The 18,957-nt window shown below is 39.9% G+C and overlaps 3 protein-coding genes across 3 annotated transcripts; all 3 read right to left on the bottom strand.

The window, feature by feature from the left end:
* Positions 1-5,308: 5,308 nt before the first annotated feature.
* LOC103147035 (charged multivesicular body protein 6-like) lies at positions 5,309-9,770 on the bottom strand. Its single transcript, XM_007565176.2, has 8 exons — positions 9,565-9,770; positions 9,069-9,178; positions 8,043-8,130; positions 7,879-7,965; positions 7,720-7,785; positions 7,552-7,632; positions 7,388-7,460; positions 5,309-6,281 (listed from the first exon to the last, which is right to left on the bottom strand). The coding sequence occupies exons 1-8, from the start codon at positions 9,625-9,627 to the stop codon at positions 6,226-6,228; spliced, it is 624 nt and encodes a 207-aa protein (XP_007565238.1). The 5' UTR covers positions 9,628-9,770; the 3' UTR covers positions 5,309-6,225.
* A 1,582-nt stretch (positions 9,771-11,352) lies between these two features.
* LOC107837770 (zinc finger protein OZF-like) lies at positions 11,353-15,216 on the bottom strand. Its single transcript, XM_016678061.1, has 2 exons — positions 14,885-15,216; positions 11,353-14,401 (listed from the first exon to the last, which is right to left on the bottom strand). Exons 1-2 carry the CDS (start codon positions 15,000-15,002, stop codon positions 12,909-12,911), a joined length of 1,611 nt encoding a protein of 536 aa, XP_016533547.1. The 5' UTR covers positions 15,003-15,216; the 3' UTR covers positions 11,353-12,908.
* Positions 15,217-16,205: 989 nt separating this feature from the next.
* On the bottom strand, positions 16,206-18,951 carry LOC103147088 (gastrula zinc finger protein XlCGF57.1-like). Its single transcript, XM_016678060.1, has 3 exons — positions 18,686-18,951; positions 18,383-18,591; positions 16,206-17,882 (listed from the first exon to the last, which is right to left on the bottom strand). The coding sequence occupies exons 2-3, from the start codon at positions 18,495-18,497 to the stop codon at positions 16,363-16,365; spliced, it is 1,635 nt and encodes a 544-aa protein (XP_016533546.1). The 5' UTR covers positions 18,498-18,591; positions 18,686-18,951; the 3' UTR covers positions 16,206-16,362.
* Between the last annotated feature and the right edge of the window lie 6 nt (positions 18,952-18,957).

Raw genomic sequence — 18,957 nt, 5'->3', positions numbered from 1 at the left:
TCCGAGCCTCCCTGCAGGAGCGCAGAGGCGGACTCAGAGGCGCCGCCTTCAGGGCCGGTGGGAAAAATGAACTCCGGAGACGACAACTGAGAATGATGGGGGAGGAGGGGATACTCAGAGGAAGGTGTTTCACATATCATTACTTGGATTCTTCGTGACTGATTAAACTGATTTTATTTATTTAGTAATTTTTAATTAGTCCGCTTTCCAGTCATATAGATTTTTAGTTTACTATCTTTGAACGCCCCGTAACCTTATAATGAAGATATCTTATTCGGATAAAATGGGAGACAAAAATTATATTACTTTATTTAAATAAACAAATAAATAAATCAGAACTTTACTAATTGATTTACATAAACATTTTATGTTGTCTCAAGGCTTTTCCTTGGCCAAGAGTGAGAAAACTGGGTTAAAAAAAAGTCTAATTTAAATTGAGTAGCATGGGCAGGGTAACATTTTTACTTATCAAAGTAAATAAAATAAAAATAAAAATAAACAGGTGGAAAAAAATAATCATTCCCAGTCTTCTGTCCCGTTTTTATTTAATCCCAGCAAAAAGGGAACTGAGTGTTGTTTTTAACCTCGTAGCTAGAAATTATGAATCACAACTGTTGCTGTGATATTTCTGTCTTTTCACTACGGAACATGTTGAAGCGGCAACAGACTGACGGGACTCCGCCATCTGAAGCTACGGCGCTGATATTTCCACCGATTATTCAGAGCCCAGAAATGCAGCACAGCATTGAGGGAAAGGCTCCTCCAGCTCTGCTGACACAGGCAGCCCACGCCTCCTCTGCTCCAACCATTCAGAAGAACCGTCCGGCATCACTGGGACAAGCCACACAAGCCCATTCACAGTGGAAACGTCCACTGAAACATCCACCGTGAGGCTCCTCTTAATTTTAAGGCTAATATCCTCCAGGATGGTAGATGATGCTCCACAGGACACAGCAGGAGGGTGAAATGACTCTCCTCCAGGATGTTGGTGTGGAGTGTTTAAAAACACTTCTTTCAACTCACTCACATTTTATCGCTTGCTAAATTTGTCCGCTGCTGAGGGGGCTCTGGTGGATATGAGTGGGATGGGAGCCACTTTTCTGCTGGATTTCAGATCCGCTCCAGGTGGGCAGGGAATCCCACACATCTCGGCTCGTCACGATCTGCAGCCCTGTGAATGGAAAGAGGCTCGCCGTGAAAAAGGGGGAGGACGGACGGCCTCTTATTTTGGGCAACTCTTTTCTGCCTTGGTATAAAGACAGCTGCCCCGAGGCCGCCGCTGAGGGTTAAATAATAAAGCGGAGCGGTAACTCGCAGCAGGAAGACACTCATTTTGTTCTGATTGTCACGTCAGATGTAGTTCCAGCAGGCCGCAGACGGTTAGTGGAAATCAATGAGGCGTGTTTGGTCTCAGCTGGAGCAACAGAAACATTCCCACTGTCAGCGGGCCAATCGATTTACTCCTCTGTCAGGATTCAATCCCTGCAATTAGCTCCTATAATGGGCCTAAAACATACATCCAGGTTTGTGTCAGACACCACACTGTGAAGCGTGATTATAAGGAAATGAGTCTGTCTGCTGACTGATAATTATTCTGGGACTCAAGTCAGCCTTATAATCACACACAGCCCTGAGAAGAAGAAAAAATAGAGCATGACTTTAAATATTGAGTCCGTTCAAAACAACTGTTTACACACCAGTTTAGTGAAATCTTGGGAAGAGAAAGTGCTTTGTTGTAGACAAAGTAGGAACTCCGTACATGCTGTAAAGCATGGTGGCAGTAGCATCATGCTGAGGCTCTGTTTTCCAGCCAGTGGTGGTTCAACTTCCTCTTTCATTTACAGAATAAGGATCTAAACAGAATAAAGGATCAAGCAGAATAACATCAGGCTTCAGGAACGTCTCCACCATCAACCCTGATGAAAACTTATGGACTATGATTGACTCAGATCTCTGACAGGAAGTCAGCCAGATTAAAACCACATGACCGTTTCTGATGAAACGAATGGGGACCGATCCAGGCAGAATGGCACCAGATTCTTGTTGATGTCAGCATAGTGCATGTGGCATCTCGTAGTTAAACCGCAGGTCAATATTACAGTCTGTATAATTATAATGATCATGAAAAATGAGTTAAAGTACAGGTTAAATCCAATCTGTTGAAGTGGCATCACTAAAGATGTTTATTGTAGTCGTCCCCAAAAAAGAACAGTCAAAAAATGTACAAATAAAAGCCTAGAAATATTACATTAAATATTCATGATGAGTACAGTCATATTCAATCAATTAAAAATATCAACAAGTAAATATATTTCTGTAATTCAGTAAGTGAATCTCATTACACAGACTGATGTTTTCAAGCTCTTATTTCTGTTAAAACCAAAACATGAACTCAATGAACATTTCTTTTGATTCCTGCTTAAAGGTTATTTTCAAAAGGTACTTTTAATCTCACAACCCTCATTGGAATATTTTTTTAACTTCCAGAAACAACGTTGTTGCTTAATTCCCCAAACATCTCACCTTTACTTTTATTCTCTGCGCGTTGGAGCAACGGCATCTCACAGTAAAAAGGTCCAGGGGTCAAATGTCATTCAGAAACTTTGCTGTGTTGAGTGAGTCTGTGTGTTTTCCTTGCACAAAAAGCTTCCTTCCACAGTCCGAAAACATACATGTTAGGACATGTTTCCTCCTTAAAATTATGTCTGTACAAATATAATTGTTGTGCATCCAGGACAAATATCACAGCTCTTTATATCTTGGATAGGACATAAAATACCTTTCATTAGAGGATTTTTATAGATAATACTTTAGCTTTTTTCAAATGTATCTGAGCTTGAATTTACTTTTTTTTTTTAATCAGTGGTACATGAGGTCTTGGTTCCCTTTGATTATTTTAATATGATGTGACACAGAGGCCAGTTTCTATTAGTCATTTCTTCAAAAATAGGAAATACACAAGAAAACATGCCATTCAATAAAGCATGAGTGTGCGTCAACCTTTATAGGTCAGAAAATGGCAACAAGAAAACAGCTCCTGGTCAAAGCTAAAAGCTACAGTCAGATAAATTATTAAAACAGTAAAAAAATAAAAAATAACTGGAACTGTGACGACAGAAGTTTAACTTCCATCACACACAGTGAGGACTGGGAGGGACATAAAAACATTTAGGAAGCCCCCCCCATTAAAGAGCTGCAGTAAAGACATTATTTTTGTTGTTCTTATTGGCGCTATTGCCCTTTATTCATTAGCAGCTTGAGAGGAAGAAGGGCAAAGAGAGAACGGAAAGACATGACATAAATCATTGAACCACATAAGATCATTTTTGGCTCCTTTTGGCGTTTCTAACGTCCAATGACTCAATAATTCCTTTTTTTGTTGTTTTTACAGAAACACGTTTCACAAACACCCATCCATCCGAGGAACATCTTAAGAAATATGGCTGGAAATGTCCTGGCCCAGAGTTTGGATCAGCACACTAAACAGTCAAATATGGAAATATAAGGCAAGCAGCAGAGAGAGTTTAGTTCAAAACAGTTTGGCTTCTTTGTGCTGGTTTAAGATTTTGCAACTTTTAAAGGTAGAACAAAACTTCCAAAATAGTTTGTGGATCGTCCCATTTCAGATAGTTTCTTGATTAACGTTTTGATTCCCGCTCACAGGTGCACAATCAGCACTCGGCGGTGTGTTTATGTAGGCAGGCCAACAGGTGGGCAGGCCACACACACACTCACTCACTCACACACCTCCACATCTGAACCATCTCTCTGATTTAGCCTTCGTCTCCAGCCTACGCCTCCTCATCGCTCTCTGCGGCCCGTTCTCCCCGTGTCTGTGATTCATCAGCGCGGCGCTCTGACATTCAGGCTTCAGTCTGTGAGCCGCCCACTCCCACGCAGCGCCACGCAGGCTTGTAGAGCGCAGTCGGCTGTGGAGTGGATCCAGCCCATTCAGAACGAGGACGGCACTGAAGTGGACGTTAGTAACCCAGCAAACACGGGTCAGCCTATTTCAGGCCGGAATGACGCGGTGTTGTTACACAGGCTTTGTTGAAATTAAAAGGCACGAGGTTGCAGAACAATGGCTGCTTTTCTGTTTCCTTTATTAGGCCGATGCTTTTAAAGCACAACTAAATTTATAGAGGGAGGAGAAGCTCTGTGACACGAAATATTTATGTATACAGATATAAAAACAGGATTTTATGGCAGTTCGAGGCAAGACCTCTCTGATTAGGCGACATAAAATATCAAATCGTCAGCAAAACCTAAGAAAAAGCTGGTCCTGTGTGAAATTTAATGTAGTTGTTTTGTATCAAACTAGAAAGTTAGCTTTGTGAATCTTAATAAAACAGGACAAATACAAGAGGGAACAAGGTGGGAGGAATATGTTACCTCAAATTTTAACATTTCTCTAATTGCTTAAGTGACCTCAAGCCAATAAATAGAAATAGAAATCCTCTAAGATGATACTGAATGTGGTCTCTGCTGTTTTTCACCCAGCTGTTCATCTCAGGATCTTATTATAAAAAACAAACAGCACTAATGATACACAGGCGCAAAACCCTGTCATTTTCAACAAGCAATTTTCTTTCTTTTTTTTTTTTACTTTTATAGTTACATTGACTGTTTGAAGTGGGTTTCTGTACAGTCATTAGTAACAGTTCCCTTATCCAAAGCAGAAAGATGTAATGTCACCATCGATTTGTCGGAAAACTAAGAACATCTAGCAAGGTTATGCTAGCAGTGAGTTACCGATAGCTTAAACTTTTGCCCGACAGAAAATTTCCATGAGAAAATAACAAATAAAAGATATGAGATTAGATAAATAATCTTGTCAAGACAAAATGTAAAACCTGTGATTAACATATTAAAGGCCAACTTACTTTTAAAAATAAGTAAGATATTTTAAGGCCTAAATTTTAGTTGAATTGAATAATATCTACATGGTTAAGAAGTGTGTAACTTGTCCTGTCAACAGATCCTCCACCGGAGCCCTGGATCTCTGCAGCTCCTCCAGTGGAACCATAAACCTCTGGGCTGCTTCTCTACCCAGGCAGTTGAGTTGAGCAGCCATGTCTTGGTAGGTTTCCAGTTGAAACTTGGGATTTTGCCTCATAACCTCATCATAACTTTATTAATAACCATGATATAGGACATAAATTAAGGTGTAGTTTGTAGTTACAGTGTGAGAAGCTAGCTTTTATATAATGTATACAAGAAAAGAGAAAGATATTCACCAGTTTTCCTATTCTCCGTTTAACTGCTGCCACCTTGTGTTCACTCACTGAATAACATCTGACATGATGCAACATTTAACAATAAAAACACTTTTTATTGTAAAAACAATGTACAGAAATCCCCAAACAAACTTTATAACATTTATTTCGATGCTGCTGTCGGACAGGATTAGTCGCCAGAGTTTAAAAGATTTACAGTTTTGTTCCACTGGCCTTCAAAGATATTCGACCGTCGACCTCGTGGATACAAACCAAAAGTTCCTGCTGCAGATCCAAGTATGGGTTATACACAACAAATGATTACAGAAGACTCTGTGGTTGCAGATTACATCACATGAGATAGGCCCGGCCTTTTCCCACTGAGGCTGAGCTAATCCACGAGGGGAATAGGAGTTAGATTAGGTAATCTGCTTGTGGAGTGTCAGACTTTGAAGGATGGATGCAGACGGTTTTTAGGAGAAATTTCTTGTTTTGCCATCCAGGGATCAAAAGATCACTTCACCCATAGACATGTTTAAGATCAAAAATCTTGAATATGATTTTTCTTTTTATGGCTTTTGATGTTTTTATTTTATTTTATTTTATTTTTTTATGTCCAAAGCCGCAGATACAAAGTTCATACATTTGTCAATACTTTGGATGAAACGATCCTCTCCGAACTCGACTCTGATCCACAGATTATTTAGGGAGATTAAACTAGTTACATACAGTATACATGCTCTGGATTACTTAAAAATGATTTCATAGTAAACATGATGCACTGCTTACACTAAAGTTAGGCACAATTATGTGATTTCACAGGTCTTTGCGGTTCACAAGGCGCTGCAGGTGAACCGGTCCTTCCTTTTAGAACTGACCTGCGGCAGATGAACACAACCGGTCATCAGACGGGTTACCCGAGAGCAGCCGGCGGGCCTGTACGGTAGAAAAACATCTGCAGCTGGACGTCTGCGAGGGCGTTGGTTTGTAACGGGGGTCAGTTCTGTTCCTACACGGCAAGCAGCTCTCGCTCCTGCTTCTTCCTGGGACGATCGTTCTCTGAAACTGAAGCACAACCGCACACGCTCAGCTGGGACGGAAACTGCTGTGGAGTGAGCAGAGAGGCTGTCTGGGTCAGGCTGACTGAACCACTGAGGTTTAAGGAAAGACAGGAACGGACCACTGGAACAGAACGTGTGTAAAGATTGTTTTTTAACACACACACCTGCTGCCAAGTCCATGTATGAAAGAGCAACCATGGTTTTGTATCTGACCTGGTTCAGCAGATGCTTCTCTGAGGTTACTGCTGTTGTCTTTTCACACTTGCATTGTGTTAACTAGTGAACTGACCAATATTACTATTTTTTGTGTGTTTTTGTTCCTGAAATTGTCTCATAAATCTTCCCAAACTGATAAGCAGCAACATTTGATAGTCTAACATCATTGCTAAAGTATTTTATTAAATCCATGCAAGGTGGGTTTAATAAGGTATTAACAAGTGTTTCTAAATTAAATTCAAGACTTAACACCTTGTTAAATCCACCTTGAATTAAATTTAAGACCATAAAAACTATAAGTATAGGGAATGGTTGGGGGGGATCTTGTTGCACTAAAATCAAGCATAGTAAACACTGTGAGATTTCTGGGGTCTGTTTGTGGCTATTTCCACAAACGGACGCTGTTTGTGCTTTTTGCACCGCTGATAGTTCTCTACGTTCATAACCTCAATAGTGCCTTGATTAAAAGTAATTTTGCACAGAAGGACCTTGGCAACAGAAGTGAGACAATGGCAAAAACAAACATCGCCAAGTCAAATGGTGATAAATCTGCTGCACTTACCCGAGATAGAGCAAAAAGCACTAGCTAGCTAGCAAGGGTGAATTAGCAGCTTGTTAGCTCCTCAAACACCTCCAGTCACAAAATGCAATGAAGACGTCTGCGTGACTCAAAACTTTTGACCTGATCTGAAATGGTCTTACACCTCTATTCCGTACTGATGGGCATCAACAGTCGCATCTCTTACGTCGTTGCTGATGTACTTCTGCTTTTGTGTTGCCACTCACCTGACTAATAAACTACCAAACACTTTGCTTTCATGGTGTCGAGAACATCAGTGAGATTAAAACGTAGAACTGACAGATTCTGCTAACAAACCGAGTGAAACGACAGACCTGGTTTCTTCTTGGCAGCTTCAGGGGCTTCCGGCAGCGGCTCTGAAGGAACCTCTGGAAGCTCGACGTCTCCCTGAGAGAATCGGATCAGAACGGCCATGATGAGCATCGACCTGCCTTCAGGTCATGGAACATTTTCTCTCCAAGTTTTATTTCAATCTGACCTGAGTGATGGCCTCCAGCTCAGCCAGAACAGCATCCTCGTCCTCCTGCGTCAAGGAACCGGCCAGCATCTCGTCGATTTGCTGCACGGAGACAAAAATACGTTAAGAGAGGGAATAAATCCGACTTGCTCCAGGTGTGTGAATGGTCACGTTAGCAAAAAAACTGACCCTCTGGTACTCGATGGAATCTTGCGTTTCATCCAAGATCCTCTCCACCTCTTCAATCGACATCACCTGTTGGAGGGGGCGGGAGGGGGAAATCACAGCCTCATCAGGCCTCCAATAAAACCTGAGACCAGACCTTTAAACGCATCGAACGTCCCCCACCTCATGCATTTTCTTCAGACAATCGTTTCCAACTTTCAAGCCGTCAATGACCTTCCTCTCAATCTGAGCAAACTCAAGGTCCTGGACCTGAAACGAGCAGGAAGCAGAAGAGTCAGAGTCGTGTCGGCTGTCGCCAAAGAAACGCCGCCGCCGCCATCACTCACCATCCGCTCCAGGTTGCTGATCTGGTTCTCTGTCTTGTCCAGGAGCTGCTCCTGGTATCGCTTCTTCTTCAGCAGGAGGAGGGCTTTCCTGTTGGTTTGGAGAGGAAGTATAAAGCAAAGCCAGTGATCAGACACAGAGCCGCTGCTGAAAGTATTACACTTTTCAACTGAGGGTTAAATTACACAGCACTGAAGAAAATCATCCTCTGGGACGTCAACATCACAGTAGTTTGTCAGATTAGAGGCTGAAGCACCGCATGAAGACCCACAAGTCCATGTTCAGATACAGATTTTTTTTTTTTTTTTTTGCCATCATCACTTTAGTAAATATTGATATCTGATCTGACATTTTGGCCTAGGGCTCTAATGAAATTTTCTTTCATTTCACTCAGAAGCTCAGAAAGAGCAAAAGATTTTCATTCTGAAATGTTGAGAAATTTTATTTTGTCCGTAGACGGCAGCCCATTTTATCTGCAGGTTCACATTTAGAAGCTCACACCCTGACACATTAGAGGTTAAAACCTGACAACTGCAGATGAAACAAAAAAGCTGCCTGCTTTTTGCACTTAAAGATGTCCGACTGAAGTTTGACTTTTGTTCATCTTTTAGAACAATACAATAAGAGAAGCTAAAAAGCAAGTTTAATAAATTTATTGATTTATTTCCACACTTATGGAAAAGTCTTAAAACAATTTCCACATAAGATTTAGCTTTAAAAGCCTTTCACCTTATTTGCCCTCATTTAATGGCCCATTAAAACCCACCTCATTTTACTTGTTTTGTTCCAAGCTCTATCAGCAATACAGTTGTCGAACTAATGCTTCAAAAGTCATCTTATATCCATCACAGCCTGTAAGAGTTACAAGAACATTTATCTCTAAGACTGTCTCTAAACAGGACTGGCTCTGCAACTTATTTCTTATCTGGAACAAAATGGATTGTTGATCATCTACAGTCAGGATTTGGAAGAATGCAGGTCCATGAAACCTGCTCCTGTTAGTACACAGCGATTCTCAGTTCACTCACTCTTTCTTCCCATCTTTAAGCAGCTGTTTGGCCAGCTGTCTCTCCTTCTCCAGCTGCAGGTTGATCTTCTTCTGATACTGCCTCAGTTTGTCTCTCTGCTGCTTCAGTTGCTGCGGAAACGAAACTAACAAGTTTCAGCTCACAGATAAACGTCAAAGTTTCAGCTTTGACGATCTGTGTCAGATCTGTGATCCGACACAGATCTTTAACGACATTACAATACACAGCAGCAAACTACCCAGTAACAGCTTTCATATTTTCTTTCTGAGAGCACATATAAAAGCTAAAACTATATCAGTTTTAGGTTATGTTCTTCATACAGTCAGGCCGAATTCACAACAAGTTCATAAAAAGTGAAAAAACGAGGGCTAAACTGTTTCAGATATCCGTGAGCTAGTCCAAAAACATAAAGTTTAGCAAATTACTAGATTGATTCGTAGAGTTTGGTGAGACGCTAAGTGACGTTAGCCCGCTGCTAATCTGAGTTAATTCTCACCAGGATGGCTTTATCTTGCTCCGTCACCCGGGACTGTTTTTTTTTTCCAAACAGGTTTCCCATCCTGACACAGCATTCCAGCTCCAGAAACTGGGAAATTAAAGTCTGAGTCAAAAAAAACCAAACTGTTTTCTAAAAGCAGAGAAGATTTTCCTCCATTATTGCTGAAGTCATCCAGTCCACACCCACACCAGGAAGAGCCGAGGCTGGGCGGAGACAAACTTTTAAAAGAGACACTTGCAATAGATGAAACTTTGAACTCACGTAAAATATATTTATCAAATAAAGATTTATTTTTAATTCAACACTGTTTTTTCGACGACAGAAGATTTCTGCGAATCTCTAAAGTGTATTTATTTGTTGCTTATTTAAACAACAAAAGCTGTTTGCTGCCATCTGGTGGATAAACCAGAAAATTGCAGTTCAACGGAGAGCGAGACAATCTACCACGCTACCTGTGTATCCATTCAAAATAGAGTAAAACAAAAGCTTTTTGGCTTAAAATGTGCTGAAATTGCCCTTGTTGAAGCCTCACAAGTCAAATAAAGGTTTTACAATCACAAACTATGTTTAAATACTATGATATTAGCATTAAGTTAGAAGAGTCGGTGTTAAGAGTTTTGGAGCTGTAATGTGGTAGATGTAAAAATATCTATGGCCTTTTATTGAAGTTTCACAAATCAAACATGGTTTTAGATATTCTGCAATCTGTGTAGAATAATCAAGACCATATTAGAAGTGCCTACGTATTTTAGTTTTTAACCAAAACAGATTAAAGATGCCCAGGGTAGTGAAAAAGTAGGAGGCATTATCCTCTAGGCTGCCATGTCATTTTATGCTGCTTATTGATTTTCCCAGCGAATAAAACTGAGACGTCGACAAGCTAACATCAAAACGTCCAAGAAAAGAAAAATCGATTTACAAGTAAGACTGTGAATGAAGATGTGTGTGAGTTGGTGACAGGGCGGCAGGTCCCGCTAGTCTTTTTTTTGTTATCCGTTATCTTGACCGACAACATTAAAAAAAAAATCGGTTATGTACTATTTTTATCCGTGAAATTACAATCAAATTTAATTTATTTATAACAATGTATTTTTATACATTTATGCTAGGGGTGCCCAAGTCTAGTTTTCCAGAGCTACCATCTGCAACTTTAGATGCATTCATTCTCTAACACACCTGGACCATTGACTCATTATAAGCCTCTACAGAACTGAATGAGGGAAGTCAACCTTTTGTCTGGGGTGTGTTTTAGCAGGGATGCACTCCTGAATTGTACCGTCAATGTGGCCCGTTGAGGGGGCCCAATATGCTGAAGTGGCCCTCAGTGAAATTGAGTTTGACACCCCTGCTCTAGGCACTTCCCTAATCAGAATAAGCCAACTTCAGCTTCGACTGAGAGTTCACGTTTTCCCAGACAATGCAAAAGAAAAACGACAATGCAAATAAAAAAAACATTTTTCACTGTCAGTAACATTTTTATACTTCAGCTAGTGGTACATGAATATATAATCACAAGATTGTTATCCATGATGAGTTGTTGTACCCATATTATTTTAATTTAGTAAAAAATAAAAACAAAAAAAACATGAGGCATATCTATATATCCACATTAAGGCAAAAACTCCACAAAAAAAGAGCTCAAGACAAATCTAAAAACAATTTACAATAGATACATTTATAAATGTACAAATGGCTTGTTTATGTTGAAAAATGTTTTCCAAAGTTCCAGACAGAACCACGTTTTCTACAAGGAGGCAATGATTTGTCCAACTAATTCTTTTAAAAAAAAAAGTACTTTTCTAAAACGTTATGGTGCAAATTATTTATCATGTCAGTTCGGACAAAACTGCTTTGCTCGAGAGAATTTTATATTCAGAAAAGTATTTCACTCCTTTTAAACTTTACAGTTACAGTTATTCTGCATTATCAAAAGACACAATGAAATAAAATACATAACATAGTTGTTTTAAGGAAATTAAGTGAAATAATTTCATATTTGTAGCTGTGTGATAGTTCCTCCACCATCTCTGCCACAAAGCTTTGGTTAAGATATTTCTACAGATTCTTAAAGTTCACTGATCTGGAATGGTCAACAGAGGTACAGAGTCTACATCCACTCAGAATGAAATAATATTTGTAGATATCTGGAGAGTTTAGGACATTTTATTCCAGTTTCCAAACTCTCACATTATGTCCAACTTTGTTTTAGATCCATGTCTGCTGCAACACACCTCACTTAAATGGCTGAATTACCTTTGTAGCATGTCAAAGTTCTGCTGAGGATGATTATAATTTGAACCAGGTATACTGAAGCAAAACAAGACCAAAAGTCTGGGGGACAAAGTGCTCCAGGAGCAGTTCCACACCTCTGATCTGAATTCTGCAGTTTATTGTGAACAGGTCAACAATCAAAGAGCATATTTTTGCAGACATTCAGTTTTACTAAGTTCTATAGAGTTTAATCAGGTTATTTTAAGTAACAAAAAGCACCACAAACATGTCAAATATATTTGAAAAAACAAAACCTATAACAATCACTGTTATAGTAATGGCATTTTTGATATTTTACCTCCTTTCTAGTAGCCAGTTTACAAAGGGAAACCACAGTTATGCTCAGCTTGCTCTATAGTACAAATATCAGGCTGAGTTCAGATACACTAAACAGGCATGTGTTGAAGGGGTTTAAGACCTTTTGGGTATCTTTCTCTAAGAAATTTTGTGTCCCAGAAAGTTACAGTATGGCTCAGTTCCATTTTTAATTACAAATATCAGGTACCAAACCCTCCAGTATGGCGTAGGCCAATTCTTCACCCTATACAGAATTTCTACAGGTTACACCAACTCAAATTTAAGACTTTATAAGACTTTTTAAAGACCATTATGAATGGGATTTAAGAACAGTATCACAACAGAAATGTACAAATAAATAAACTGTATGACTTGGCAATTGAAGTGTGTTAATGTCAAAGACAAACATTTGCACTTTGCACATATGAAAGCTAGCTTCCTTTATCCTTGCTTAACAGCAAGGGTATAGTAGCAGCTAGTTACTGGCAACCACCTTGACTCACAGACTCAAAGTTTTGCATAATAGTAAAGTCCCACAAGAAAACGGAAAACTACTTAGAATATATGAGATTAAACAGTCTTGACCCAAGAAAAGTTAAGACCTGTGATTAACATATTTAAGGCCAACTTTCTGTTTTTCAATGAATTTAATACAATTTGAGGCCTTCATTTTAGATACATTAATTTAAGACTTTTTAAGGATGTGCGAACAACCTGCTATTGTGTGAAGTTTGGTGCGTATCTGCAAATCAACACAGTAATCCCGTCATCTGTCAAGCATGAGACATCATGTGTGTTGTAACATAGGATTTCTTTGTGAACTTTTTACCACAGATTTCACATCCAAACGGTTTTTCTCCTGTGTGAACTCTCATGTGCGCCTTCAAATGGATCCTCTGCAGAAAGCTCTTGCTACAAACATCGCAGCTGAAAGGTCTTTCTCCATTGTGAATCCTCATGTGTTTCAGAAGACCACCCTTGACTAAAAAGCCTTTCCCGCACAGCTCACAGTTGTGCGCTCTCTTTCCACCGTGAGACATCATGTGCGTTTTAACATACGACTTCTTTTTGAATTTCTTACCGCACACGTCACAGCCAAATGGCTTTTCCCCTGTGTGGACCTTCATGTGTTCTTTCAGGTGTATCTTCTGTTGAAAGTCTTTACCGCAGTCGCTACAAACAAATGTCTTTTCCCCCGTGTGAACACCCGTGTGTCTCTTCAGAGTTTCTTGTTGAGAAAATCCTTTACTACAGACGACACAGACAAACGGCTTCTCTCCGGTGTGAACAACCATGTGCTTTTTAAGAATGTGCTGAAATCGGAATCTTTTTTCGCACACGGTGCATTTGAACTGTTTCTCCCCAGAGTGGACTCTCATGTGCACTGTGAGGATTGACTTTTTGTGAAACCTTCTTCCACATTCATCACATGCAAAAGGTCGCTCACCGGTATGGAGTCTTATGTGCGCCTGAAGATCCGTCTTTTCTATAAACCCTTTCCCACAGAAATCACAGCTGTGCGCCGTTTTCCCGCTGTGAATCATCTTGTGTTTTCGCAAACAGTCCTTCCGCCTGAATCTTTTCTCACAAACATCACAACCAAATGGCTTCTCGCCGGTGTGGATCCTAGCATGATCTGTAAGATTGTCCCGCTTTTTAAATCTTTTACCACATGTATTGCACGCAAACACTTCTCCTGCCACGACGGAGTTACATTTCTCTTCACCGTTTACATTTGACTGAGATACACTGAGGACATTCTCACAATTGTGACTCATTTTAGTTTCAGACTCAGAATCTGACAAAGGTCCCTGCCAGTCCTCATCATTATCATCATTACCGGCTTCTGTCTCAGAGGTGTCTGAAGCATTTTTATTTGGATTTTGCTCAAAGCTACATGCTGGATTCAGGTTCCTGTCTGGTTCTGTTCTTACACTATCCTCGCTATGGAGTTCTGTTTTTATCTGTTGAGCTGAGCTGCTGATTGGAGCTTCAGTCTCTCTGCTTTCTTCAGTTTTGATCTGATGAAGCTCTAATAACTGAGGTTTCTCTTCGTAACCTTCATTCTTCACTGTGACAACAGTTAAAGGGAACCTGCTGATATTAGTCTCTTTCTGCTCATTAGGCCGCTCTTCCTCCTGATTGGTCCAGACTTCCTCCTCCTCCTCCTTTATGTGGAAGGCCTCTGGATGCTGCTGCTGGGAACTGGAGCTCCAGGCATGGAGAACCTCTTTTTTAACACCCAGCATCCGAAGAACAGGGAACACTGAAATGTACATGGACAATGATGATTACTTACATATTTGACAGTGTTTGAGAAATATCAAATTCTGTTTCTAGACTTATGTTTTTATAGCAACAGGTTGCTATATAAATATTTTCCACCGGTGCCCCCCTCCCACACTCGTCTCGCAATTTCAATAGGACTGAAAGGAACAATATTTATCTCACCAACATAAAACCTTCATGGTTAAACAAACAAACTGAACAAGAAGTTTGCACTTTAGTGAACTTATAAGAGCACTAGTTAAGTCCTCAGAAACATTTTCTGAATTTTAAGCCTTAAGCTGGTTTTAATGCAGTACAAATAGTTTTTTCCCCACTCCGAACGTCTGTATTTCCCTTCCCAATATGGCGGATACGTTAACATATAGCTGTAACCGTAACTGCCAAGGAAGCATCAAGCTAAGAAGAGAGAACAACCGAACCTCAGTTAAACTAGCTTTGCTTTCGCAGAGCTTCTTCTTACCAGCTGTTTGATTTCCACCAACTTCCTGCGGCAGATGGGCACCGAGCTGTTTCGTTTGCACTTCATCTAATGGTCGACTTTCAGATCTGTGCTGATCAACATAATCCACTTCCTCCATGGTGTCCCCGCAATCAGTAAAAACAAATCAACATAATCCACACGCGAACCAAGTTTCACACGAACCAAGCCGATCAAATCAGATTGCAACTAGGTACAATTCTGTCTCGATCCACCGAAGTATTGACGACAAAAAAATATGTCCCCGCAAACCATGGATCACTGATGGATTTTGATCAGGCACCGTTACAGACACACTCTAGGTTTGCGTCCTACGTGTCCCATTGCTGCCATCTGCTGGATATACCTGCTCTTACAACAACAAGCCAGTAATTTTCTTCATCGGGATCGACTGAAAATGAGAGAAAGAAGCTAAAGGTCAAAGAAAAAAATTGAAAGACATTAGGACAAGAAAGTCTGGTTTACTTAAGTGAAACTAGGATAGGATCAAGACTAATTGAACAGTGATAACTTGGGACTAATTGGCATGGAATTCTCATACCATACCAGAGAATAGTATTTTCACCACAATGCAAATTGTTTTTGTCAATGCGGCAGCATAACGTAATAGCAGTGGTTACTAAATATGTGATTCTTTCTGTCCTTGCAGGTAGCATTGTGCTTAACCTGAACTGGACTGAACTCTGTGGGCAGGAGCCCATTTTTGTCCTCATTAACCTTTTTTCCCCCCCTTGTGGGATTCCCCTGGCAATTTAGCAGTTTTGGAAAGAAATTTACAGCCAGATTATCACTAAATGTGACATTAGTTATATTTTGAAAACGACACAATAATGAAAAATTAGATAAGACAAATTTAGTATATATTAGTAAATTAAGATGTCCCTAATTATATTTTGACTGGACAAAATACCTATTTAAGGTATGTCTAATTACATTCTGACAAGTGTGATGTCAGAATTTTTTAAACACTATAAGATGATTATAACAAGATAATTTCATGGTATAACCATGGTCATTTCAGTAGTTTTTATTTATGCTCAGAGTCAATTGTACCATTCATCTCTATCTTATCTTATGAAAGAGGCAACCACAATAAAGATTTATCTTAGCATTATTGTCGGAGGCGCAGGCTATTCTCTGCAAAGTGAATGTGTTACATTTGTGCATCAATAACCCTAGTTGAAGGAGCAAGATACCCATATATGAGCCCTGCATCATTAAATTAATTTAAACTTTGGAATGGTGATTCTGATATTTATACAAATCAGTTGTTCAAAAGCATACAAAAATAAGCACAGCTCAATAGGAGTTTACGGTTTTTAATCACTGATGTCAATAGTATCACCAACGTTTTTCCATAAATAAATAGTCAAAACACAGGAACACGGTTCTAAAAGCAAGAGATTAGAGACATCTTAAAGACTTCAAAGTTTACATGCAGAACACTGACCGCTGATTGATCATTTTTCTGTTGCGTGGCTTAACATGTGAGTCAGAAGGTGGTGCTTTAGCTTAAATTTTCCATCGCAAACATTACAGGCAAACGCTCTCGCTCCTGTGTGGATCAACATGTGTCGTCTTAAGTGGATCTTCTGCAGGAAACTTTTCCCACACTCGCTACAGCCAAATGTTTTGTCTCCAGTGTGAACGCCGATGTGCAGCTTAAGATGTTCTTTTCGTGAGAAGCCTTTGCTACAAATGCTGCAAACAAACTGCTTGTCGCGGCTGTGGACGCTCATGTGCTGCTTCAGGTTTCCTTGTCGTGAAAACCCCTTATTACAAACGCTACAGGCGAAAGGTTTCTCCCCCAAGTGGACTCTCATGTGCAGGTCGAGGTTTGTTTTCCTCCGGAAGGTTTTGCCACAAACATTGCAGGAAAACGGTCGCTCTCCAGTGTGAGTTCTCATGTGGTCCTTGAGGTAATACTTTACACTAAACGATTTACCACAAAGATCACAAACCGTTGGTTTTTCCCCAGAGTGGAACATCATGTGGACTTTAAGGTGTGACTTCTGATTAAAACCTTTGCCGCAGTCGTCACAAGCGAATGGTTTCTCTGAACTGTGGAGTCTCATGTGAGTCTGAAGTTGACTCTTCTTAATAAACCCTTTACCGCACTGATCGCAGGTATGGGGTTTCTTTCCAGAGTGCATCATAATGTGTCTTTGAGCGTAGTACTTACTTTTGAATCGTTTGCCGCAAATCTCACAACTAAATTGTTTGTCACCGGCATGTACCAACAGGTGTAACTGAAGACTGTCTTTACAATTACAGTTTTTTCCATTTTCATCACATTTCGACTGGCTTCCCTCACCGATGAGTCTGGAGTGTGAATCGATGTTTTGTTTGACTTTCAGACATTTCTCATTTAAAGAGCTCGAACACCTTTTTCCTACCTGACTCTTCATGTGTCTCTGAAGAGACTGCTTGGAGATAAAGTGTTTGCCACACTCAGAGCAGCCGAAGCATTTTTTGCCAGTGCTACGTTTCTTATCATTGCTTATGTCTGACTGAGAAGCTATTCTCTCATGGCTTTTCAGACAATCTTTACTTCTAGATTCATAACCTGAAAAAGGTCCCTGCCAATCACCATCCTCCTCAGCCTCACTGACTTCAGTCCCAGATGAATCCAAAGCATTTTCATCCATATCTGGATCAGAGTTCACCTCTGGTTCTGATCCGCCATCAGGTTCTGCTTCCCTCTGTTCAACAGTCATGCTAGGTGAAGTTTCTGTGTCCATGTTCTCCTCAATTTTGATGCAATCATTGTCTGACAACTGAGGTTTCTCTTCATCATATTCACTCTTCACACTAACAGCAATTAAATCTGTATCTTCCTTCTCATCAAGCTGCTCTTCCTCCTGAGAGCTCCAGAGTTCATTGTTTTTCTCCTTTTTGTGAGGGGATTCTTGGTCCAAACTGCAGTTCCGCAGATCAGGAACCTCTTCTTTAATTACCAAGAGCAGCTGATCAGTAGACACTGAAACACATATAGACATCAAAGAAAACTATAAGGCAGTTTTAACTGTGCAAAATAAATAAACACAATTTAGAATATTATATTTTTAAGTAAGTTCCTGACAGCCCTAATATGTTTTGTCATTTCCACATTTTGATGTGTAAAAAATTAAAGTAATCTACTTAGGTTATTTTTCCTTTGGTGAAAAGGGCACAAGTGGCGGTGCATACAAACCTAACCATAAATGGTTGTTTTAGTTGCACCCTTCAGTGATCTTCTAAATTAGTTAGAGATTATCATTAAAATAACCAAGCTTTGATGTTTGTTACATGTGTGAGATTGGTTTATTTTTACATCCTGATGCTCTGACCTTCCAATTGTAGTATTCAGCCTCATGATGTACACTGCCTCTGCTGTAATGTCTGCTGAGATATTTACCGATGTAATCGTTACTGTTTCTTTCTGCAGTCCCTTTTTTTTACTTCCACTCAGAATAACTTTGCTCCAATTCATACACTTACTGGGATCTTTGTCGAAATGTGTCTTCGCCAGTTCTGACGTGGATCCTGCAGGCATGGGAGGCTCCAAGCTGAACCCTCCAGGTTCATCTCCTTCAACCTTCATCACCTCAGTCATCCTCAATCCACTTGGGATTCCCCTTTTCACTAATCACAACCTTCACGTCATCAGGGATTCAGCCATATTATCCAGATTTTCTGTTATTCTGGTACTAAAACAGAAGTCAGGCATAAATCACCTTCTGACCAAATAAAGTGTATTAACAGAAAATGTCGAAGGTAGCAGAGCTGAAGCGAGTCTGATACCTTGGTTAGTAGTTCTGGATCCACTCTGTCTTCAGTCTCTCTGTCCTCAGTTAGACAACAAGCTTAGAGAAGGTGTCCACAGACGGTATGGTCTTCTTCCTACAGGCTAACAAACTGTGTGTTACATGAACTTTTAATAGCTTCACTTAAGTTTCTCCTGTTAGTTGCTTTAGCTCCAGGTTGACTGACAGTATGTTCACTTCACTAATTAAGAATAATTATATTCTGTACTAGGAACTTCGGCAAAAAAAAAAAAAAAAAAAAAAAAAAAA

The sequence above is a fragment of the Poecilia formosa genome, unplaced genomic scaffold, assembly GCF_000485575.1.
Source record: "Poecilia formosa unplaced genomic scaffold, Poecilia_formosa-5.1.2 Scaffold173, whole genome shotgun sequence".
Taxonomy (NCBI): Eukaryota; Metazoa; Chordata; class Actinopteri; order Cyprinodontiformes; family Poeciliidae; genus Poecilia; species Poecilia formosa.
This window is presented reverse-complemented; position numbering and strand designations above follow the sequence as displayed.

What these genes read in the sequence shown, in the direction of transcription:
- LOC107837770 (XM_016678061.1), bottom strand. Translation starts at nt 15,002, where the DNA reads ATGGAGGAAGTGGATTATGTTGATCAGCACAGATCTGAAAGTCGACCA. An exon ending in TGGTGGAAATCAAACAGCTG is followed by an intron (nt 14,402 to 14,884) that starts GTAAGAAGAAGC and finishes TGTACATTTCAG; the next exon opens with TGTTCCCTGTTCTTCGGATG.
- LOC103147035 (XM_007565176.2), bottom strand. Translation starts at nt 9,627, where the DNA reads ATGGGAAACCTGTTTGGAAAAAAAAAACAGTCCCGGGTGACGGAGCAA. An exon ending in ATTCCATCGAGTACCAGAGG is followed by an intron (nt 7,633 to 7,719) that starts GTCAGTTTTTTT and finishes GTCTCCGTGCAG; the next exon opens with CAAATCGACGAGATGCTGGC. An exon ending in AGCTGCCAAGAAGAAACCAG is followed by an intron (nt 6,282 to 7,387) that starts GTCTGTCGTTTC and finishes GTTGTGCTTCAG; the next exon opens with TTTCAGAGAACGATCGTCCC.
- LOC103147088 (XM_016678060.1), bottom strand. Translation starts at nt 18,497, where the DNA reads ATGACTGAGGTGATGAAGGTTGAAGGAGATGAACCTGGAGGGTTCAGC. An exon ending in ACATTTCGACAAAGATCCCA is followed by an intron (nt 17,883 to 18,382) that starts GTAAGTGTATGA and finishes TATGTGTTTCAG; the next exon opens with TGTCTACTGATCAGCTGCTC.